At 42.4% G+C, this 25,866-nt stretch overlaps 1 protein-coding gene across 4 annotated transcripts in view; it reads right to left on the bottom strand.

The window, feature by feature from the left end:
* The window catches only part of LOC124011003 (teneurin-3-like), a 193,861-nt gene that overhangs the window by 133,552 nt on the left and 34,443 nt on the right, over positions 1-25,866 (bottom strand). For all 4 annotated transcript variants that reach the window (XM_046323892.1, XM_046323893.1, XM_046323894.1 and 1 more), the window contains exons 2-3: positions 23,991-24,362; positions 16,874-17,149 (exon numbers count right to left, since the gene is read on the bottom strand). In XM_046323892.1, coding sequence (XP_046179848.1) covers positions 16,874-17,149; positions 23,991-24,258 — 544 coding nt within the window. In that variant the 5' untranslated portion in view covers positions 24,259-24,362. The remainder of the gene's footprint in view (positions 1-16,873; positions 17,150-23,990; positions 24,363-25,866) is intronic.

Here is a 25,866-nt window from a genome sequence, read left to right as displayed (position 1 = left end):
TCAATAAGGGATAATAGCTTTCACTTGGATTCACCTGGTCAGTCTACGTCATGGAAAGGGCAGGTGTTCCTTATGTTTGGTACACTGTATATTTCTTAATTGCTCAAAATAAGTGACCAAACTATATTGTTTGGTCACTGGCTATGCTACTGGTTCAAGAGCTATAAGGAGAATAGACAGAGGCCAGCGGAGATTGAATAAGGCATATGCAAAACCCTGTAGACGGATTCTTCAAGAACCGAGAGAAAGAAAACAAACAATAGCTAAGCCAACGCTATCACATATTTTGCCAAGCCCTCCGGCATTGTCTGCCCCTGTGCTGCTCCATTGTCTAATAATCCCACTATTGAGGCCACTAAAAAGACACAGTGGGTTACCGAGATGAATGGGCTGTTACCTCCGAGCTGCTAGCAACCGGACTCATTTATTTGAGTGACCTCCACTGTTGCCAGAGAGGCCCCTAACCTCTACTGCAGGCCAGATCAATACACCACACAGGGTCCCATGCTGGGATATGGCATGTCAACTACCTGCAGCTCGCGGTTTATTTTTGAACTCTTACCAGGTAAGTTGACTGAGAACATACAGTATTCTCCGCTGAGAACATATCTGCAGTAACAGCATGGGGAATTTTTTTAACCTTATTTTAACTAGGCGAGTCAGTTAAGAACAAATTCTTATTTACAATGACAGCCTACCCCAGTCAAACCCTAACCCAGATGACACTGGGCCAATTGTGTGCCTCCCTATGGGAATCCCAATCACGGCCGGTTGTGATTACAGCCCAAGAGCAAACCAGGGTCTGTGATGACGCCTCGAGCACTGAGATGCAATGCCTTAGACCGCTGCGCCACTCGAGAGCAAGGGAGAAAGGCATATTTTTCTTTAGGACTGCGGTCAATCAAACCACATCACAATACTAGACAGAGGCTAGACAGAGACTGCTAAAAGGTACTAAATAACCTAAATATGCATTTGTAGACTCTAGTTAATATCATGCGCAAAACCATATACATATGCTTGTTTCTTTTTCAGTTATTATAAAAGGCAATGATTCAATGGCCTGATGGTTGAGGCCTGTTGGAGTTGTCTTCTGACAGAGGATATAAAGGACATGCTGACAAGGGAGTGCGGTTTTCTCTGAAAATGAATCAGTCACGCAATATACAATTTCAACCGTTGCACTCCAATCTATATCTGTAAAGTGCTTAGGTTGGCATTAGCGACTTGATGAATTGAATTGAGAACAGACGGTTATTTGAGTAACCCCTCCATCGTCCATGACATAATCCCGTCCTGGGAGCTGAAGTGACCACAGTTTCATGATACTTCAATCTGGGACAAATGCTTTATGTATTTTGATACCATTCATTTTTAATCACGACCAGAATACTCCTCTCCAAACCACTTCCAAGCCACTGTGGGCTGAAGGGGATCCCTTACATTACAGTACATGTAGCTCGAACATCTTTCTAAACTAGACCAAGATGTCTTAGAATAAAATATATATTATGTATATAGCCAGGGGATGTTTTGTACATTGTAAGAAGAGACATACAGTCAAAGGGGAATAGATGTTCAGTATCATTCGCCGTGTGTGTGTGTGTGTGTGTGTGTGTGTGTGTGTGTGTGTGTGTGTGTGTGTGTGTGTGTGTGTGTGTGTGTGTGTGTGTGTGTGTGTGTGTGTGTGTGTGTGTGTGTGTGTGTGTGTGTGTGTGTGTGTGTGTGTGTGTGTGTGTTTATGCAGAAAAAGGTCTGTACTTGAGTGTAAAAGATAAAGAATATAGCTAAAAGTAGAGGAGGACTCTACAGTATAATGAGTTTGACAATGAAAATAACACTGTCCTCCCTGTGGTCACAGTCATGTGATCAATCATCTCAATGGCTCATTCTATTTCCTCCTTTGTATGCTGACCCTTCTCTCACATGTAAAATGTGTGTGTATGTGTGTGTGTGCGTGCGTGCATGTGTGTGTGCGCGCGCATGGGTCCGCATGCCTAAGTGTGTGCACATGTACTCTCCAATCCAGACATTATATCATCAAAGGGGAAGTTTTCTGTTTGATGATGAACGTCATCGTTTGACGTTTTAAAATACCACTGCATGAATATTCACAGCATGCATGTCCTCTGACTATCAGACTGATCTTAATGTGCATTCCCCTCATGTGAATCATGTTTAAAGCCTGCCATGCCTGTAATATGACTTTTAAATCACTCTTTATAGCTGCTTTTATGCTTCCATAAATGATCTTATCAACAAGTCATGGATACAAAGTATTATAATGGCAAGCCAACCATTTTTCTTTCAGATCAATATCTACGAGTTGTCATTTAAAACATATGCGTTTATAGTCGACATGGGAGCGTCAATAAGCATCAGGGTGATTTGGCCATTTGACAAGTAGTCTTTACCCGTAGCATTTGATTTGCTCTCATGTCTACAAAATCTATGATTGATACAGCAATATAATGCAGTGCATCAGCAGGGGAAAAGCCACCATTGATCGGAATTAGAACATGTTTCACCTGAGAAGGTGCTAATGATGCCAACTCTGTTCAAAGCAATAGGAAAAAGACAAGTAGGTCTAGACAGTTATATAAACAGCGCAGCCTTCACCACACAGCCTGAACCCGTTTCCTTGTCATGTGTTGAGAAATAGACACCTAACGGTTTCCATGTTGGTGGCTAATACAGCAACTCCATTAGGCTGCCTGTTGAAATTAAATTAGCCATTTCTCTTGAGTACAGTCTATAGCAGGTCTGGTAATTAAAAAATGCTAGAGTAGGACTTGATTATAATAGCATGCTGTGCAGTTTGGTCTGATGTATGCAACTGCTTACCAACAATTACAAAAGCAATCGGTTTTTACAGCAAGGTTGGGTTTAATTCCACTGAACCACACAGGATTCATTGAAATTTCAATTTACAACATGTCATTTTAGAAAATAAGAGGTCATCGATGTATGAATTGGATATCAATCTTCTCAAAGTGAGGCCCTGTGCGGCACTAGTCTTCTCATAGAATTGACAGAAATTCAGTTCCAATGGAATTGATCCTTTACCCGATGAAACAGCAACAAAATATTCCCCACCAAAGCGCTCTCTGTATTCCACCAAAATAGAAAGCATCGTGGGTTCAGGAAATGGATGAGCATGCTACACTGTTCCATATACAGTGCCTTCAGAAAGTATTCAGACACCTTGACTTTTTCCACATTTTGTTACGTTACAGCCTTATTATTATTATTATTATATAGATTTTTAAATCATCACAACCTACACAAAATACCCCATAATGGATGTATTAAAATGTTTTTTTTTTTTATTAAAAACAAAAATACCTTATTTACATAAGTATTCAGACCCTTTGCTATGAGCCTTGAAATTGAGCTCAGGTGCATCCTGTTTTTATTTGTCATCCTTGTGGTTTCTACAACTTGATTGGAGATCACCTGTGGTAAATTTAATTGATTGGACATGATTTGGAAAGGCACACACCTGGCTATATCCGGTCCCACAGTTGACAGTGCATGTCAGAGCATAAACCAAGCCATGAGGTCAAAGGAATTGTCCATAGAGCTCCTAGACAGCAATATGTCGAGGCACAGATCTGGGGAAGGGAACCAAAAAGATCCTGCAGCATTGAAGGTCCCCAAGAACACAATGGCCTCCATTCTTAAATGGAAGAAGTTTGGAACCACCAAGACTCTTCCTAGGGAGGTGACCAAGAACACGATAGTCACTCTGACAGAGCTCTATAAATCCTCTGTGGAGATGTGGGAACCATCCAGAAGGACAACCATCTCTGCAGCACTCCACCAAATGCAGGGCTTTAGTGCCAAGTGTCACGTCAGGAGGAAACCTGGCACCATCCCTACGGTTGTTGTTGTTGTTTTTTTACTTTGTTTTTATTGAAGAACACACAAATTGTTTAAATAAAGCATTAATAAGTTCTGGCAGGTACAGCACATCATGCATTCACAAGATTAGTTACAGTAACATTATCTTTGAGTTAGACCATTTTTAAGTACGATACCCATTTTTCACACTATTCTTGGCCTCTATCCTCATAAGTTCTTAAAGCAAAGGTCAGACTAATATAATATATATTATATATAATACAATGTATTTCTTTAACAATGTCTATCTATTGTGTCACGGTGGAAGGGCTCTTTTTGTAGCCATTTCCTAGTGAAAGTCTTTTTACTGGCTGCTAGTAGGATCTTCACCTGGTAATTTTCTCAATTGTGTAAGTTATCAGGTATTTCATCCAATAACAAAGAAATGAGTGTTTGTTCTATGTCAAACCCCATTATTTTTCCAATGTTCGATCTTATTTCTCCCCAGTAAGTTTCAATTGCAGGACAGGACCAAAATATATGTGTGTGATCCGCTCTTGATAGCCCGCATTCTCTACAACAAGGGTGTTGGGAGTCCGTCTGTTTTGATTTCAGTTTAGGTGTTATGAAGAAATGTATAACATTCTTCCAACAGAATTCTCTCCAAGTAATTGAGTTGGTAGAGTTTAATTGAGTCTCAAATACATTCAACCACGTTTCATTGGTTATTTCAATATTAAGTTCCTCCTCCCATTTCGGTTTAATATAGTTTGTAGTGTTTCTTTGAGGATAACATACCCAGGTAGAGATTTGAAATAGTTTTCTATGATACTCCAAGTTTTCTGCGTTAGTGAATACCTATATCAATGTCTGAGTTACCTGAGGGTCAATCACTTTTATTCCTTTTAAAAAGTAGCAACCTGTGGTTACCTGTAAAAACAGTGTTTATCCAGGCCATGGTTTTTACTTAGGTTCTGGAACGGTGGGGATGTTTTTCAGCGGTAGGGACTGGGAGACTAGTCAGGATCGAGGCAAAATGAACGGAGCAAAGTACAGAGAGATCCTTGATGAGCACTCAGGACCTCAGACTGGGGCGAAGGTTCACCTTCCAACAGGACAACAACCCTAAGCACAGAGCCAAGACAACGCAAGAGTGCTGTGCTGTGCACAAACCTGACAGATCGTGAGAGGATCTGCAGAGAGAAATAGAAGACCTCCCCAAAAACAGGTGCGCCAAGCTTGTACCCAAATAGGCAGTAATCACTGACAAAGGTTCTTCAACAAAGTACTGCGTTAAGGGTCTGAATACTTATGTAAATGTCATATTTCATTTTTATTTTTTATTTTATACATTTGCGAAATGTCTTTGTCATTATGGGGTATTGTGTGTAGATTGATACGGGTTGAAAAACAATGCATTCAATTTTAGAATAAGGCTGTAACGTAACAAAATGTCATGTTTGTCATTTATTGTCATGTCTTGTCCCTGTGCTCCCCATGCTATTCGTTTCCCTCTGCTGGTCTTGTTTGGTTCTATCCCTCTCTCTCCCCCTCCCTCTCTCACTCTCTCGCTCTCTCTTCTCTCTGTCGTTCCGTTCCTGCTCCCAGCTGTTCCTATTCCCCTAATCATCATTTAGTCTTCCCACACCTGTTCCCGATCCTTTCCCCTGATTAGACTCCCTATTTATTCCTTTGTGATCCGTTCCTGTTCCATCGGTTCCTTGTTTTGTATTCCATGCTGTGATTGCGTTTCGCCCTGTCCTGTCGTGTTTTTTGCCGTGATTGTGTATCACCCTGTCCTGTCGTGTTTTGTGCCTTCTTCAGACGCTGCGTGTGAGCAGGTGTCTCAGTCGGCTGCGGCCTGCGCCTACCCGAAGCGACCTGCAGTCTGTGGCCGCTTCTCCAGTTGTTTTCCCCTCTACAAATCTAGAGGATTTCAGTTATTCCGTTTTGAACATTAATAAACTCTGTTTCTGTTAAGTCGCGTTTGGGTCCTCTTTCACCTGCATGACAGAAGGAACCGATCAAAGAATGGACCCAGCGACTTCAGACGCTCGTTACACTGCCGTCGAGATCCAAGGAGCCATGCTCGGCAGACACGAGCAGGAATTGTCCGCTGCTCGCCAGGCCGTGGAAAACCTGGCTGCTCAGGTTTCCGACCTCTCTGGACAGTTCCAGAGTCTACGTCTCGTGCCACCTGTTACTTCCTGGCCTGCCGAGCCTCCAGAACCTAGGGTTAATAACCCACCTTGCTACTCCGGGCAGCCCACTGAGTGCCGCTCCTTTCTCACGCAGTGTGAGATTGTGTTCTCTCTCCAACCCAACACATACTCTAGAGAGAGAGCTCGGGTTGCTTACGTCATTTCACTCCTCACTGGCCGGGCTCGAGAATGGGGCACAGCTATCTGGGAGGCAAGGGCTGTTTGCTCTAACGATTTCCAGAACTTTAAAGAGGAGATGATTCGGGTTTTTGACCGTTCAGTTTTTGGTGGGGAGGCTTCTAGGGCCCTGGCTTCCTTATGCCAAGGTGAACGGTCCATAACGGATTATTCCATTGAGTTTCGCACTCTTGCTGCCTCTAGTGAGTGGAACGAGCCGGCGCTGCTCGCTCGTTTTCTGGAGGGACTCCACGCTGTGGTTAAGGATGAGATTCTCTCCCGGGAGGTTCCTTCAGATGTGGACTCTTTGATTGCTCTCGCCATCCGCATAGAACGACGGGTAGATCTTCGTCACCGGGCTCGTGGAAGAGAGCTCGCATCAACGGTGTTTCCCTGCTCCGCATCGCAACCATCTCCCCCTCTGGCTTTGAGACTGAGCCCATGCAGCTGGGAGGGATTCGCATCTCGAATAAGGAGAGGGAACGGAGGATCACCAACCGCCTGTGCCTCTATTGTGGAGTTGCTGGACATTTCGTTAATTCATGTCCAGTAAAAGCCAGAGCTCATCTGTAAGCGGAGGGCTACAGGTGAGCGCAACTACTCAAGTCTCTCCATCAAAGTCCTGTACTACTTTGTCGGTCCACCTACGCTGGACCGGTTCGGGCGCTACATGTAGTGCCTTGATAGACTCTGGGGCTGAGGGTTGTTTCATGGACGAAGCATGGGTTCGGAAACATGACATTCCTTTCAGAGAGTTAGATAAGCCTACGCCCATGTTCGCCTTAGATGGTAGTCATCTTCCCAGTATCAGATTTGAGACACTACCTTTAACCCTCACAGTATCTGGTAACCACAGTGAGACTATTTCTTTTTGATTTTCCGTTCACCGTTTACACCTGTTGTTTTGGGTCATCCCTGGCTAGTATGTCATAATCCTTCTATTAATTGGTCTAGTAATTCTATCCTATCCTGGAACGTTTCTTGTCATGTGAAGTGTTTAATGTCTGCCATCCCTCCCGTTTCTTCTGTCCCTACTTCTCAGGAGGAACCTGGCGATTTGACAGGAGTGCCGGAGGAATATCATGATCTGCGCACGGTCTTCAGTCGGTCCCGAGCCAACTCCCTTCCTCCTCACCGGTCGTATGATTGTAGTATTGATCTCCTTCCGGGGACCACTCCTCCTCGAGGTAGACTATACTCTCTGTCGGCTCCCGAACGTAAGGCTCTCGAGGATTATTTGTCTGTGTCTCTTGACGCCGGTACCATAGTGCCTTCTTCCTCTCCGGCCGGGGCGGGGTTCTTTTTGTTAAGAAGAAGGACGGTACTCTGCGCCCCTGCGTGGATTATCGAGGGCTGAATGACATAACGGTTAAGAATCGTTATCCGCTTCCCCTTATGTCATCAGCCTTCGAGATTCTGCAGGGAGCCAGGTGCTTTACTAAGTTGGACCTTCGTAACGCTTACCATCTCGTGCGCATCAGAGAGGGGGACGAGTGGAAAACGGCGTTTAATACTCCGTTAGGGCATTTTGAGTACCGGGTTCTGCCGTTCGGTCTCGCCAATGCGCCAGCTGTTTTTCAGGCATTAGTTAATGATGTTCTGAGAGACATGCTGAACATTTTTGTTTTTGTCTATCTTGACGATATCCTGATTTTTTCTCCGTCACTCGAGATTCATGTTCAGCACGTTCGACGTGTTCTACAGCGCCTTTTAGAGAATTGTCTCTACGTAAAGGCTGAGAAGTGCTCTTTTCATGTCTCCTCCGTTACTTTTCTCGGTTCCGTTATTTCCGCTGAAGGCATTCAGATGGATTCCGCTAAGGTCCAAGCTGTCAGTGATTGGCCCGTTCCAAGGTCACGTGTCGAGTTGCAGCGCTTTTTAGGTTTTGCTAATTTCTATCGGCGTTTCATTCGTAATTTCGGTCAAGTTGCTGCCCCTCTCACAGCTCTTACTTCTGTCAAGACGTGTTTTAAGTGGTCCGGTTCCGCCCAGGGAGCTTTTGATCTTCTAAAAGAACGTTTTACGTCCGCTCCTATCCTCGTTACTCCTGACGTCACTAGACAATTCATTGTCGAGGTTGACGCTTCAGAGGTAGGCGTGGGAGCCATTCTATCCCAGCGCTTCCAGTCTGACGATAAGGTTCATCCTTGCGCTTATTTTTCTCATCGCCTGTCGCCATCTGAGCGCAACTATGATGTGGGTAACCGTGAACTGCTCGCCATCCGCTTAGCCCTAGGCGAATGGCGACAGTGGTTGGAGGGGGCGACCGTTCCTTTTGTCGTTTGGACAGACCATAAGAACCTTGAGTACATCCGTTCTGCCAAACGACTTAATGCCCGTCAAGCTCGTTGGGCGTTGTTTTTCGCTCGTTTCGAGTTTGTGATTTCTTACCGTCCGGGTAGCAAGAACACCAAGCCTGATGCCTTATCCCGTCTGTTTAGTTCTTCTGTGGCTTCTACTGATCCCGAGGGGATTCTTCCTTATGGGCGTGTTGTCGGGTTAACAGTCTGGGGAATTGAAAGACAGGTTAAGCAAGCACTCACGCACACTGCGTCGCCGCGCGCTTGTCCTAGTAACCTCCTTTTCGTTCCTGTTTCCACTCGTCTGGCTGTTCTTCAGTGGGCTCACTCTGCCAAGTTAGCGGGTCATCCCGGTGTTCGAGGCACTCTTGCGTCTATTCGCCAGCGCTTTTGGTGGCCGACTCAGGAGCGTGACACGCGCCGTTTCGTGGCTGCCTGTTCGGACTGCGCGCAGACTAAGTCGGGTAACTCTCCTCCTGCCGGTCGTCTCAGACCGCTCCCCATTCCTTCTCGACCATGGTCTCACATTGCCTTAGACTTCATTACCGGTCTGCCTTTGTCTGCGGGGAAGACTGTGATTCTGACGGTTGTCGATAGGTTCTCTAAGGCGGCACATTTCATTCCCCTCGCTAAACTTCCTTCCGCTAAGGAGACGGCACAAATCATTATTGAGAATGTATTCAGAATTCATGGCCTCCCGTTAGACGCCGTTTCAGACAGAGGTCCGCAATTCACGTCACAGTTTTGGAGGGAGTTCTGTCGTTTGATTGGTGCGTCCGTCAGTCTCTCTTCCGGGTTTCATCCCCAGTCTAACGGTCAAGCAGAGAGGGCCAATCAGACGATTGGTCGCATACTACGCAGCCTTTCTTTCAGGAACCCTGCGTCTTGGGCAGAACAGCTCCCCTGGGCAGAATACGCTCACAATTCGCTTCCTTCGTCTGCTACCGGGTTATCTCCGTTTCAGAGTAGTCTGGGTTACCAGCCTCCTCTGTTCTCATCCCAGCTTGCCGAGTCCAGCGTTCCCTCCGCTCAAGCGTTTGTCCAACGTTGTGAGCGCACCTGGAGGAGGGTGAGGTCTGCACTTTGCCGTTACAGGGCACAGACGGTGAGAGCCGCCAATAAACGCAGGATTAAGAGTCCAAGGTATTGTTGCGGCCAGAGAGTGTGGCTTTCCACTCGCAACCTTCCTCTTACGACAGCTTCTCGTAAGTTGACTCCGCGGTTCATTGGTCCGTTCCGTGTCTCCCAGGTCGTCAATCCTGTCGCTGTGCGACTGCTTCTTCCGCGACATCTTCGTCGCGTCCATCCTGTCTTCCATGTCTCCTGTGTTAAGCCCTTTCTTCGCACCCCCGTTCGTCTTCCCTCCCCCTCCCGTCCTTGTCGAGAGCGCACCTATTTACAAGGTACATAAAATTATGGACATGCGTTCTCGGGGACGGGGTCACCAATACCTAGTGGATTGGGAGGGTTACGGTCCTGAGGAGAGGAGTTGGGTTCCGTCTCGGGACGTGCTGGACCGTTCGCTCATCGATGATTTCCTCCGTTGCCGCCAGGATTCCTCCTCGAGTGCGCCAGGAGGCGCTCGGTGAGTGGGGGGGTACTGTCATGTTTGTCATTTATTGTCATGTCTTGTCCCTGTGCTCCCCATGCTATTCGTTTCCCTCTGCTGGTCTTGTTTGGTTCTATCCCTCTCTCTCCCCCTCCCTCTCTCACTCTCTCGCTCTCTCTTCTCTCTGTCGTTCCGTTCCTGCTCCCAGCTGTTCCTATTCCCCTAATCATCATTTAGTCTTCCCACACCTGTTCCCGATCCTTTCCCCTGATTAGACTCCCTATTTATTCCTTTGTGATCCGTTCCTGTTCCATCGGTTCCTTGTTTTGTATTCCATGCTGTGATTGCGTTTCGCCCTGTCCTGTCGTGTTTTTTGCCGTGATTGTGTATCACCCTGTCCTGTCGTGTTTTGTGCCTTCTTCAGACGCTGCGTGTGAGCAGGTGTCTCAGTCGGCTGCGGCCTGCGCCTACCCGAAGCGACCTGCAGTCTGTGGCCGCTTCTCCAGTTGTTTTCCCCTCTACAAATCTAGAGGATTTCAGTTATTCCGTTTTGAACATTAATAAACTCTGTTTCTGTTAAGTCGCGTTTGGGTCCTCTTTCACCTGCATGACACAAAATGTGGAGTTTACTCTTCTAAGAGGGAGCAGTTAATGGGACAGTAGAGGAGCAAATAAAGACGATGCATCAAGTGAAACACTTCGCCTGGCTTGCAATCTGATGTGGCCGGCGCTCAGGTCGCGAGGATCTGTGGCTCAAAACACACAGTGACACATTCCCAGCTCTCTGATAGGAGTTTTCTTCAAACGCATCACAGATGGTCAAACCCTTTTGACTAAACTTATTTATTCTGTATATTCACAATTAATGAATTATGTAGGCAGTGTGAGGGTTATTTTTTGACTTCCATGATCAATTGATGGATTCCACTGTCAAATGATGTGACACAGATCTGAGGCAAGGTGTTTTTGAGTTGCGTCACATTCACATTCACTTGTACACATTCGTGTGTTCGGGCGTGTGAGGTGCTTTCAAACACACAGCCAACAGGACTTTGGGTGTCTGTGCGGTCTTCTCATGTGATTCAATTGAGTGGTGTGTAAAACTGGCAGATATCTTTGGTGGCTGTCTTGTTTGGATAAATTGGGACTTTTTTTGCAATTAGTGCACCGAAAATGTCACAGACACATAACGTTAATAACATAAAACAGCTGTTACAAATGTCTTGAAGACTTTGGTTCGTTAGGCGTTGGATTGTAGTCGACAGAGTATGCTTCAGGCACAATCATCTCAATTCATTTGTCAGACAATTACCCATCATCAGGGCCAACACAACGACAAACAAACGAACATCGCAAAACAAAAAAGTAAATCTGTCAATCCGGACCTAAATTCTCTGGACTCTTTTGAGAGGAAACAAGGCCAGCAAAGACCATCTTTAATCTTAGTCTGCTTTCTCTTGGATCAGGGGGTTAACAGTTGCAAATGCTATGCACCAACAGTCTGCCAAGACTCTGGTAGTCTCTAGTAGTCAAGTATGTGTCTCGCACTGCCCATAATGGTGTGAATTACAATGAAATATTGAGTTCATTTATGAATAAGTGGATCTGAACGGCCCTTTCTAACGGCTTCCATATGCCTATTCAGTTGATGGAAACCTTTGGATGGGTCATTTCTCTTAGCTGCTTCATTAAATAGTAAAAAGTTGAAAGTGTAATGCTTCATGACAAAAAGAGAAAGAACAAGATTTATAGCAGTGGGACATTATTTTTGTATTTTTTTTGATCCAGTAGAAAATTAAAAGGCGGCGTCGGATACGATATATGAATAACACGATAACTAATGAACAATGCGGCTGTTGATTGGCGCATTAATTACAATTTGAGAACTCGGGCATCTTGCCGCACATTTCTAAAGGATGTTAGCTTAGCTAGCTGCGAACAAGACGTAGCATGTATTGTTTACTTCCCCTTTTGATTCAAATAGTACGGGGAAAGTGGGCGAGATAAAAGTCACAGTGGGGAGTCGTACTAACAAGACCCAATCAGTGGCAGCCCTCCAGACATCTCCAAAAGAGATACCAAAGGAGAGAGGCTGCGGGGGGTAGGAGACCAGTTCAGAGCTCTCTAGTCAAAGGAGGGCCTTTTGAAATCAGCAAATTCCATGCGCTTTCTGAGCCACAGAGATTCGGGGGGGTTTCTTGCGTCGCATGTTGCAGCTGCAACAAAGATGGTGGGAAAAGTGAGAAAGAAAGCACCTTGTTAGGTGCCTTGTAAGGTCCCTCAAATCTCTTGTTTTACTCCCATTACAAATTGTCAAGAAGTTATTTGGAAAGACATTACATGGCATCACATAAATAATGTGGGGCTTTAAAGTTTTTTTTATGAGGTTAGTTTTAGTTTAGTTTAGTTTATTTTATTTTTACAGGGACAGTGCACATTAATCAACGTTTCAGTAAAAGTGCCGGTTTTAGCCAGCCGGCTAATTTTCAACCGCAGTCCCTGGGCAGGTTATTAAAATCATTGAGAACACATAAATTGAAAGGAAATGTGTGAACAAGCAGGTGGTGGAAACATTCATTGTTTCGATCACTACACTTGCATCAATTTATCTCCCACATGTTTTTTTCCATCAATCAATCAACTTCCAATCTACTTTATAAAGCCCTTTTTTACATCAGCAGTTGTCACAAAGTACACAGTTGGAGATGACCTTTCCTTAGATAATGTTATGTAAGCCAAAGAGGGTGGGTCTCAAGAGGCACTTAAGAGAGGCGAAAGATCCACATCTCAGATCCACGTCTCAAGAGTTTGAACATGACCGAAAAATGAATTGATTTGAGTCTGAACACGACATATTTATTTTTGTACCACGTACCCTTCCTATATGCTCTGGCCATTTGACAAAAGTCCTTTGATAATCAACCACTATCATCTGCCTCTTTCTTGTGTACCTTTGGTAATACTGATTGAAAAAGTATGGTGATACTGTAGCAAAACACTGTACATGACAATACAGGCAACTATGGTAAACAGATGTTATATGCTTTTTGAGAGCATTTAAAGATTTTTAAAAATACATTTAAAAAAAGTACTCCTTAAAATAGCCCAACAGTAGCAAAGACTTCCGCTTTCAAAACGGCTCCAAGAATATACCTGAGACCATGGCTGATGTGCAGAAAATATAATACCGCAAAGACATTAACAAACAAGTATTTGACAATAACTTCACTTCAAATTAAACCAGTTGAAGGCAAAACATTGCACTTTCTATAAAAATCAGTGTTGAATGCAGTATAGATGCAGTTCACTGTAAGAAATATTACACACGGAAAGTACCCGACGTTCAGCAAAAGCAACGAAACAAACTGTCTTTATATAGCTGTATAGAGTGCTTTTCAATTCAGTAAATACCCTATCTAAATCAAAATAGAAGAGCGATGTATCACTTAAAGTGGAAATGCCAGCGTTTTAGGCGTCATTCTTCCTGGGGGTGTATATGAACAGATTTTTACTCATACAAATCTGTTCCTATACACCCCCAGGAAGAATATGACACCTTTTTTTCATTTTCTGACAAGCGAGCACTTAGGCATTTGGGAAGATTCTAAAGCAATATATAGACTGAAAGTGGCCCGTGTGCGTTTGTACAATTAATAGACACATTTTTATTAGGTTTTATTTGCTGCAGTGTATGTCTTGTCCAGGACTCTACACAGACTGGTGCGCCATAGGCCTACCGTAGCTCTGATTGGCTATATACAAATAAGCCATTTTCCATACCGCCTGCCATCATTCATTTTGAACTGGACAGTGTTCACAGGCAGCAGCAACAGCGTGACTTTAGAACATTAGTAAGTATTTGCCAAAAGCCACAAAATACACCGAAATGGTTTTCTGGAAATATTTAAATACCACGGAAGTCCTCTTACATTTGGGAACTTTACAGTCCTATTGATCAAACAACCATGAACAGGTATGCTATCTCTCCCTCCCTAAGATCAAGAGCTAATGGAAGACAGAGCAAGATGAGCTAAAGTCTAATGGGGCAAGAGTAGATAAACCCTCTCAAACTGTTCCAGCTTGTAGTGGGCTGTCAAAATTTACAACTGCGACCTGGCCAAGATAAGGCAAAGCAGTTCAACACATACAACACGGAATTACACATAAAATAAACAAACATACAGTCAATAATACAGTAGAAAAAAAAGAAGTATATATACAGTGTGTGCAAATGAGGTAAGATAAGGGAGATAAGGCAATACAATAGGCAATAGTGGTGATGTAGTTACGATATAGCAATTAAACACTGGAGTGATAGATGTGCAGAAGATGAATGTACAAGTAGAGATACTGGGGTGCAAAAGAGCAAAATAAATAAATAAATACAGTATGGGGATGAGGTAGTTGGATGGAATATTTACAGATGGGCTATGTGCATGTGCAATGATCTGTTAGCTGCTCGGAATTAGTGAAGGAGATAACACAGTATTCTTGGCCTCTCCAGCTTCAGCAATTTTTGCAGTTTGTTCCAGTCATTGGCAGCAGAGAACTAGATGGAAAGGTGGCCAAATGAGGAATTAGCTTTGGGAATGACTAGTGAAATATACCTGCTGGAGCGGGCGCTGTGGGTAGGTGCTGCTATGGTGACCAGTTAACTGAGATAAGGCAAGATTTTACCTAGCAAAGACTTGTAGATGACCAGTAGCCAGTGGGTTTGGCGATGAGTATGAAGCGAGGGCCAGCCAACGAGCGCATACAGGTCGAAGTGGTTGGTAGTATATGGGGCTTTGGTGACAAAACGGATGGCACTGTGATAGACTACATCCAATTTGCTGAGTAAAGTGTTGGAGGCCATTTTGTGAATGACATCGCCGAAGTCGAGGATCGGTAGGATAGTCAGTTTTACGAGGGTATGTTTGGCAGCATGAGTGAAGGATGCTTTGTTGCAAAATAGGAAGCCGATTCTACATTTAATTTAGGATTGGAGATGCTTAATGTGAGTCTGGAAGGAGAGTTTACAGTCTAACCAGACACCTAGGTATCTGTAATTGTCCACATATTCTAGGTCAGAACCATCCAGACTAGTGATGCTGGATGAGTGGGCAGGTGCGGGCAGCGATCGGTTTAAGAGCATGCATTTAGTTTTACTTGCATTTAAGAGCAGTTGGAGGCCACAGAAGGAGAGTTGTAATGGCATTGAAGCTCGTCTGGAGGTTAGTTAGCACAGTGTCAGATGTATACAGAATGGTGTAGTCTGCGTAGAGGTGGATCAGAGAATCACTAGCAGCAAGAGCGACATCACTCATGAATACAGAGAAGAGAGTCAGCCCGAGAATTGAACCCTGTGGCACCCCCATAGAGACTGCCAGAGGTCCGAACAACTGGCCCTCCGATTTGACACACTGAACTCTATCACAGAAGTAGTTGGTGAACCAGGCGAGGCAGTCATTTGAGAAACGAAGGCTGTTGAGTCTGCCGATAAGAATGTGGTGATTGACAGAGTCGAAAGCCTTGGCCATGTCGATGAATACGGCTTCACAGTATTGTCTCTTATCGATGGCAGTTATGATATTGTTTAGGACCTTGAGCGTGGCTGAGGTGCACCCATGACCAGCTCAGAAGCCAGATTTCATAGTGGAGAAGGTACAGTGGGATTCGAAATGGTCGGTGATCTGTTTGTTAACTTGGCATTCGAAGACCTTAGAAAGGCAGGGTAGGATAGATCTAGGTCTGTAGCAGTTTGGGTCTAGAGTGTCTCCCCCTTCGAAGAAAAATTCTCAATTATCGTGGATTTATCGGTTGTGGCAGTGTTTCCTAGCCTCAGTGCAGTGGGCAGCTGGGAAGAGGAGCTCTTATTATCCATGGACTACAGTGTCCCATAAGTTTTTTGAGTTTGTCCTACAGGATGCAAATTTCTGTTTGAAAAAAGCTAGCTTTAACTTTCCTACCTACTTGTATATCAATGTCAATGACTTGATATTGAGTCAATGAAACTGAAACAGTGCATCCCGAATGAGTGGGGGCAGCAAAAAATGTATCAGGCCAGCTGTGATTTACAACCTGATAGCAATATATTTTGAACTACCATGAAATGTATTGGTGAATGATATTACTAATGTATTGAGCTCCATCCATCTATTCGGTTATTCAAATATAACCTATTTTAAAACCTCTTACAAAGTTGGTTTTGCAGCATAAACTGGGAATTTGATATTGTTGACTGATATTACTGTCTGTTTGTTTCATATCTGCAAAGTAGTCAGTTCGACCAGTTCCAACAAGCAATATACTTGTTTACCCCGCATTCGATGCACAGAAGATCTCTTCAAAAGAATACCACACTCTCAAGTTTCGGGTTTCGAGCAAGATCATTGCACTTCAAACCATTGAACCTAATTAATCAGCTATTGTGTGTTCTCGTTCAACCACTGTGGAATTTCTAAGAGACATCTCTGCCCGACTCTTTACAAAGCTATCTTTGATTACACGCTAGCCCATAGGGAAACTTTAAACAACTCCCCTACTTCCCTGTGGAGAGGGCCAGGTGACTACCATCCACTCAATTGGTAGCCCAAATTCTTATCCACAAAAGCCCTTCCAAATACAACTTGCACCAATCAGAACCCACCATTCATCGCTTCCACAAATGAATGTTTTCCTGAGCACCAATGAAAGACTATAACACACTGCTGACTAGGATGAACATTTGTTGTGATTTTTTTTTACTTCGTACTTAAACAATATCTCCACAAAACAGGAGTTAGGGGGCTCACATTTAACAAATAAAGGTTTAGCAGACTTACCGATTTCGTTGTCCGACTTATTGTCAATATCCGTGTCTGTGATGGTAAGGGCTGAGTTGGAGCGACTAGACAGGCACAAGCTTTGGCCTGACTTGGCACCCCTTCCCCAGAGAGCCATGGTACGTTCCGGCGATGTGGGCTCATGATTTTCTGTGGGGACAGTTCTTTTGGAATAGCGACCAAGGGGGTGTGAGAGGCCCGTTTCAGGGCAGAGGGCCAGGCCTCTGCGTGTGGAGGGCTCACATATCCCAAGTTGCCTCAGGGAGAAGCCCTGTCCTGTAAAATCAAAAACAAATGCACTTTTAAATAGTTGCCTGATAATTTAACAATATTATCAAACCCCAATCCTAAACCCAGAATATCTGCCACGGTGTATAGGTTTCAAATTGTGTGACTGTTCTTAGAAGGGCAGTAGGCAGGGTTGGGTACGTTACTTCTAAATGTAATCTGTTACTAGTTACCTATCCAAAATTGTAATCAGTAACGTAACTTTTGGATGACCTAAACTCAGTAACATATTCTGATTAGATTCAGTTACTTTTAGATTATATTCCCTTTAAAAGGCATTAGAAGAAGACAAACATGTTTGTTTCCAATTGAACAACATCTAATTGCAGGATAAATCAATCTTAAAGTTTACATAGCTGGCCATATATAGATGTAACATTTTACTTTATGGATTGGTTATGCGGGCTTCTACTAACACATTGCTTTCTACTACATATAATAATAAAAACAATAACAATAATAATAAAAATATGAAATGATATCTTTACATTAAAAACCAGTCTATCAGAATTCAAGTCATTAGAATAAATCTTTTACCCCCTGATTTCAAGAATAGGATTGAGAAATACAGAAGTATAGATTAGCCAAATTGTATTCCCTGAGCATAACCCCCAAACTATGGACTTATTAGCCAACCCTACTGTTTATGATTTGGTTGTCATGGAGGATGATTGTGCTTATTGATTCGAGTTGAAAAATGAATGCTGCGCTCATGGAATGGCATGCTTTGAGCACTACTGAAAAGATTGATATCTTGATAATATGCAGCTGTTTAAAGGGAAAATACACAGATAAAATAATAACAAAACGGCCACCCCGCCTCTGTTTTGACAAAAAGCTGAGGGATGGGCCTGAAGAAATGTAACCACTCTCAGATTAAGAAACAGAGCTATGGATGCAAGGACTGACCATTAATGATATCAAAATGATTGTTTTAACCATGTTATGAGGCTATACAGTGTTTGTTTACATTTGTAATGTTTACAAACATCGGGGGAAAACAAGCTTATTTTGAGTTCTCATTCAGTAGGACATTTGAACTGAGCTCATGAGGCATCTATAAGTTATATTCTTCAAGAATCAATGGATATACAGTACCAGTCCAAAGTTTGAACACGCCTAATCATTCAAGGGTTTTTCTTTATTTTAAAATAATAGTGAAGACATCTAAAATATGAAATAACAGATATGGAATCATGTAGTAACCAAAATAAGTGTTAAACAAATGAAAATATATGTTAGATTTTAGATTCTTCAAAGTAGCCACCCATTGACTTGATGACAGCTTTGCTACTTTAAAGAATATTAAATATATTTTGATTTGTTTAACAGTTGTTAGGTTATTACATGATTCCCTATGAGTTTTGATGTCTTAACTATTATTTGACAAAATGTATATTTTTTTATCAACATGATTTAGAATGAGCAAAAAAAGCCTCACTTTTATTCCACAGGCTTGGAACTGCACATTGCAGCTGTTGCAAGAGTGTATATTTCAATGGCTGTGCACTGGTTTCAAAAACAAAGATTAATAAAGCAACTTAAACTTCTTGAATTCAACCATTATTGGGTTCAAATACACATTTAGATTTGTGAACAACCATCCACAACAACCACAATCTGTAAGGCGCAAATAGATGAGAGAGAAACAGTGTGATTCACATCAATGCGCTATGTACAGTACCGTTCAAAAGTTTGGGGTCACTTAGAATTGTCCTTGATTTAAAGAAAAGCAATTTTTTTGGTCCATAAAAATAATATCAAATTGATCAGAAGTACAATGTAGACACTGTTAATGTTGTAAATGAGTATTGTAGCTGGAAATGGCTGATTTCTAATGGAATATCTACATAGGCGTACAGAGGCCAATTATCAGCAAACATCATTCCTGTGTTCCAATGGCACGTTGTGTTAGCTAATCCAAGTTCATCATTTTAAAAGGCGAATTGATCTTTAGAAAACCCTTTTGCAATTATGTTAGCACAGCTGAAAACTGTTGTCCTGATTAAAGAAGCAATATAACTGTCCTTCATTAGACTACAGAGGCTTGTGAAAGTATGCCAAGCTTATAAAGACATACCCCAAGCGACTTTGCAGCTGTAATTGCTGCAAAAGGTAGCTCTACAAAGTATTGACTTTGAGGGGGTGAATAGTTATGCATGCTCAAGAGTTTGTTTTTTGTCTTATTTCTTGTTTGTTTCACAATAAAAACTATTTTGCATCTTCAAAATGGTAGGCATGTTGTGTAAATCAAATGATACAAAAAAATATATATATATATTTTAATTCCAGGTTGTAATGCAACAAAATAGGAAAGACACAAAGGGGATGAATACTTTTGCAAGGCACTGTAGATGAGAATCTGGAGCATCAGCATTTATGGGTTCGATTACAGAAACAAAGACCTTTCTTCTGAAACTCGTCAGTCTATTCTTGTTCTGAGGAATTAAGTCTATCCCATGCGAGGAATTGCCAAGAAACTGAAGATCCCGTACAACACTGTAATACTCCCTTCACAGAATAGCGCAAACTGTATCTAATCAGAATAGAGGACAAGTACATTAGAGTGTCTAGTTTGAGAAATAGACGCCTCACAAGTCCTCAACTGGCAGCTTCATTAAATAGTACCCTCAAAACACCACTCTCTCTTCGTCAACAGTGAAGAGGCGACTTCGGGATGCTGGCCTTCTAGGCAGACTTGCAAAGAAAAAGTCATATCTCAGATTGCCCAATGAAAATAAAATATTAAGATGGGCAAAAGAACACTGACACTGGGCAGAGGAACTTTAGCCAGTTAGCTTGGGAGTTTGGTTGAGACAATAATTAATTTACTGGCAGGCAAGCTGCAGAAGGACAAGTAAGCTACAATGCCCCATTGTTTATTAGTGCAATTTTGACAAGCTGAAAAAGTAGTTCATCTAAATGTTCCTACGTTATATTTTGGCTCATCTTGTTCTGTCTAGTATTAGTCCTTGATCTTGTTGTTGTTGATGTGCATAACTGAGTGAGAGAGAGCCTATCTTTTCACGGTTGTTTGATCAATAGGACTGTAAAGTTTCCAAATGTAAGAGGACTCCCATGGTATTTATATATTTGCAAAACTCCATTAAGGTGTATTCTGTGGCTTTGGCGAATGCGTTCTAAAGTTGTGCTGTTGCAGGTACCTGTAAAATGATGGCAGACCTGAGTAGCAAATGCCTTGTTTGCAAAAAGGCCTACTGTTGCTCCGAGTGGCTATGGCGCACTGCTCTGCGTGTCACGGATACCTCCGGAAATGTGTCATTACGCACAACTGGTCCCCATTTCCATGATTAGTAATTGTATAAAAGTATAACAATGCCCTTTGTTCACCATGGTCTTGTCGATTATTTTTACAATGTCTGTTGGTCGTGTGAGTACCTGAGCTGTGTCGTTTTGGCTTTCGTGCCACTTGTATTGTGCAGATGATTCCGGGTTTCTTCCCATGTGGTATCATTGTGCGCACCGTGTAGTTATTCGAGGTACTCCTCGCTCTTTTGTTTGGATTTCAACCCTGTGTTTTGTATACGTGTTTGTTTGGTCTTCGTCCCCGTGCCTTTACATGGCACGCTGTAATTTGGGTCCATAAAAATCCCTTTTACGCATTCCTGCGCCTTTCTCCCGATCCTTTACACCAATGTGATACTGCGTAGACTCCGGTCTTGGACAAGAGATGTCTATTAATTGTCCAAACGCACTGCCACTTTTCCACTCACAAATGCCTTAGTATATGTAATTCCCAAACATAATTATGCTGCAATAGCTTATGTGTCACCCCACTCCTCCGCTCTCGCCACTGGCTTCCAGTTGAAGCTCGCATCCACTACAAGACCATGGTGCTTGCCTACGGAGCTGTGAGGGGAACGGCACCTCAGTACCTCCAGGCTCTGATCAGGCCCTACACCCAAATAAGGGCACTGCGTTCATCCACCTCTGGCCTGCTCGCCTCCCTACCACTGAGGAAGTTCAGTTCCCGCTCAGCCCAGTCAAAACTGTTCGCTGCTCTGGCTCCCCAATGGTGGAACAAACTCCCTCACGACGCCAGGACAGCGGAGTCAATCACCACCTTCCGGAGACACCTGAAACCCCACCTCTTTAAGGAATACCTAGGATAGGATAAAGTAATCCTTCTCACCCTCCCCTCCCCCCCTTAAAATATTTAGATGCATTATTGTAAAGTGGCTGTTCCACTGGATGTCATAAGGTGAATGCACCAATTTGTAAGTCGCTCTGGATAAGAGCGTCTGCTAAATGACTTAAATGTAAATGTAAATGTAAATGTGTCGGGGGCTAGGGTCCGTGTTATATCTGGAGTATTTCTCCTGTCTTATCCGGTGTCCTGTGTTAATTTAAGTAGGCTCACTCTAATTCTCTCTCTCTTTCTCTTCTTTCCAAAGACCTGAGCCCTAGGACCATGCCTCGGGACTAACTGGCCTGATGACTCCTTGCTGTCCCAAGGCCACCTGGTTGTGCTGCTGCTCCAGTTTCATCTGTTCTGCCTGTGGCTATGGATCCCTGACCTGTTCACTGGACATGCTACCTTGTCCCTGACCTGCTGTTTTCGACACTCTGACTCTGAATGATCGGCAATAAAAAGCCAACTGACATTTACTCCTGAGGTGCTGACCTGTTTCACCCTCTACAACCACTGTGATTATTATTAGTTGACCCGGTAGGTCATCTATGAACGTTTGAACATCTTGGCCATGTACTGTTATAATCTCCACCCGGCACAGCCAGAAGAGGACCGGCCACCCCTCAGAGCCTGGTTTCGCTCTAGGTTTCTTCCTAGGTCACTGCATTTCTAGGGAGTATTTCCTAGCCACTGTGCTTCTACATCTGCATTGCTTGCTGTTTGGGGTTTTAGGCTGGGTTTCTGTATAGCATTTTGTGACATTGGTTGATGTAAAAAGGGATTTAATACATCTGATTGACTTAAGAATTTATGAAAATGTGAAAATGACCATATGTAATTTCTCACTTGTCAGAAAACATTTAAAAAGGTGTAATGTTCTTCCTGGGGGTGTATATGAACAGACTTTAATAAGAGTCAATGTTGCTAAAATGCTGTCAGTTCCACTTTAAGATAGAAGTAAATAGGACTTTTGTTGCTTTGAGGATTACCGGGACTGACCTTACACTTGAACCTAAAGCAAACCGTCTGAAAACAACATTCCACAGTACTGAAGGAAAAGATGATCCCACTCATTGTATCCAACTACCTAAATCGTAAATTGTAACAGATTCACGGCTCTGTGTCTTCATAATCGTTTGTAAATCTGAACTTAAAGTGAGGAATTAATATAGAAACAAAAAGCGAAAAACAGATGCATGGAAATTTACACTGTCAATGCTGGATTGAGCAAATACAAAATGTGGTCTGAAGTAAACAGAAAAAAAATCTACCAAAGTAACATTTTTAAATGTGTGGACAAAATTCAATTATACCAAGTAATATAAATTATTGTTCACTGTAATTATTTTCTAAAATGTATTTTGGGGAAAATATACAGTCAAAGTTTTCCATTAATATTTGTATTTTTTATTCTTCTAGCTGAATGTTTGAAAATGTAAATTCATGCTGCATAAGATTACACACATGTATTTTACCCATATTAATTACAAAAACATCATTGCAGACAATGCAAGTAGTAAGACTAATAGAAGTAAAATAGCAATTAAAATAATTTACAAAAATCAGTTTCTTGCATTTATATTTAGTTTACCGGTTATTCTGGTAAAAACAAGTGAAATTGACAAAGTACATTGTAAGGTAAAAACTGCAACTGAGCAATAAGATACATTGACTATATTCTATGTAATGTTTCAAACTTCATCGGATAATAAGTCAAATGTATAGTTTTAGGTTTTTATTAAGGTCCAAATTGTGAACTTTTTTCTAAAAAGATAAATACTTGACAATGCAAAACATTTCACATAATAATTTCTAATTAAACTGAATCGTTCAGCATTTGGAATTGTGATTTACATTTGAACAAGGACATGTTGTTCAAACACAAAGTACTAATTTTGCAATCGTGCTCCAACTGAATTAGCATTGAGGTGATAATAAGTCCAATCGCTCATTACCTTTTCACTAAAAGTCCTAATTTGATCTAGAAATAAAGGGGAAACTAACATTCGTCCCACAGCCTAATTAGAATGCTATTAATTTCCAGCTGGCGCCAATTAGCAGGAATCTATGAGAAATATGTCATTAATTATGATCCGTTCATAGATCATCAAGAATCGGCTATAACACTTTATTCTTATTATGAACATTTCCTGCCAATTGCCAGCAACCAATTAAAAAGCTGGGTTATTTGCTCAGTAGTTTAATGGGTAATTATCATTGGTATGTGAAGTAGAGTGTGATAATTTTGTTTGGATGTGTACATAGTTCAAGCACAGATCGAAAAAGAGCTCTACTTTTCAGCATGGATTAATTTAAAAAAACTCAAGTGACAAGCTAAGAATGCTGGTAAATTGAACATACAAGAAGATAAAGACCACCACCAGTTTAAAGAAACCCATGGGGTACCTAAGACAAAACATCAGACTTACTAATACAGTATCAAAAATATTTTCTATGTCAATGAGCTAAACTGTAGACAATGAATTTATATTCATACATTTTTTTTTACCAAACTCCATGTGTTCAAGTTAATTATGTTTAAAAAAAATAAACATGAAATCTGAATCAAATCTCATCTAAACAAATTATATCTATACAATATGCCCATTATTAAGTATATTATGGGCATATTGCAATGATTGCATATCATTGGAATAGAGCTGTGACTGTACTGACCAGGCCTGCCGTAGTCACTGGTCTCTTGATAGGCCTTCTCCTTGACTCTGCCTGAGAATAGCAGCCGGGCAGGGTCATGGTCGTAGGCCTGCAGCGTCTCGCTAGAGCTGTAGGACTTCTGTGTAGGCACCCGGCAAGCCCCTTCTCTGTCTGTCGATGATGCGGTGTAACGCCGCTCCAGATCCCGCTCCCTTTCGTGGTCTCTCTCCCGGTCTCTCTGGCTCTTGGAGAGCGAGCAGAAGGGCCGCTGCTCCTTCACCTGTTCCATGCTGCCTGCATACTGTGTCCTCCCCCGTTCTCTCCTGAGATGATCGCTTTGGGATATTCCGCTTTACGCTGTTGGTAAGTCTCTCCCTCTGTATTTCTGTCGACCTGGACAAACAGAGAGGGGGGAGATGAGAAGCTCAGATAACACTAATCCACCCACTTAATCTTCAAAAGCCCACACTCACACCCACCACAGCACCACCACCTCTCAAACCCCACCCATAAGCCATTCCATGCATGAACACCCCTCAATAAAACAGATCTCCTCTCACTGACTCACTCTCACACTTTATTTTATTATTTTGGACACAACTTGGTTGTGTGTGTGATATATATATATATATATCTGAGGTAGACGTTCATTTAGACACTGATTAGCCGCTACCGTTAAGTGTAGAACGTGCAAAGGGCGGATTTTCACTGGTGAGGATTTCGGTAAAATGGGGACAGAAGTGGGAAGGATAAATAAAAACAGATCCGCAACAACCCCAAGGGGAGAGTGAGTGATGGGAATCCCTGGTGTGCTGCTCAAGTGTTAAATACCAACCTTTTCCACTCATCCCGAAATACCACACTTTCATTTCTGTCTTGGCTCAGCTGGAAGCCCGAAGACAGGTGTATCAGACACCCCTACCTTTCCTCTACTGAAACTGATCAACTGAAACTTTGCTTTACAACCATCAACATATTTTAATGACACCGTGTGCATGTTAAGCTACGGAAGACTACCTGGAGATCGTTTCCTGGGACACTCCCAGAAGCACTAGAGGATGGGTGAATATAATAATGATAATAACAATAACAACAACATTTGTATAGCGCTTTCAATATAAGTAACAAATTGCTTAAAATGTATTATAAAACAATAATAATAATAATAATGTAATACAAATACATAAGAATAGAAACAAAGACAGGAAGAAGGAGAATGAAATAAATATTAATTATATATGAATTCATTCATTCAAATCATTCATTGAAATCATACATTAAAAGCATCTTTATAAAAGTGTGTCTTCAGATGGGATTAAAAATAGGCACTGAATCTGCAAGCCTGATCTCCTCCTCTGGCAGACCATTCCAAAGTCTAGTGGCCCTAATGGCAAATGCCCGGTTTCGTTTAGTTTTCAACCTCGACTTTGTAATGGTCAGTGCATTGCCAGAGGATCTCAGGCTGCATCCTGGTTCGTAGGGGGATTACAGATCAGAGATACAGGATGGGGGGTGAACCAAGCCTGAAACATGATTAATACAATTTTTAAATGTATTCTAAAAAAAAGTGACTGGTAGCCAGTGTAGGGAAGCTAAAATGGGGTTTGATATGGTTAGATTTTCTGGTGCCTGTTAAAAGCTGTGCTGCAGCATTTTGAACTGTGGACGATGAAGTGATTTCTGACTGAGACATGTATACAATGATTTACACTAATCTAGGGGTGAGGAAATAAAAGCATGTACAACATTCTCCAGATCAGTGACTGAGATAAAAAAAGACTTGACTTTAGATATACTTCTTATATGATAAAAACAGGACTGAACAATCCTCTTTACATGCAGCTAAAGGTTTAGGTCGGGGTGTAGGCTTTACATTGATGGACAAACGACCAAGGTT

Source organism: Oncorhynchus gorbuscha, linkage group LG23, assembly GCF_021184085.1.
Source record: "Oncorhynchus gorbuscha isolate QuinsamMale2020 ecotype Even-year linkage group LG23, OgorEven_v1.0, whole genome shotgun sequence".
NCBI classification, from domain to species: Eukaryota; Metazoa; Chordata; class Actinopteri; order Salmoniformes; family Salmonidae; genus Oncorhynchus; species Oncorhynchus gorbuscha.
Note: the sequence above shows the minus strand (reverse complement) of the source record. Positions and strands in the feature narration are given on the sequence as shown.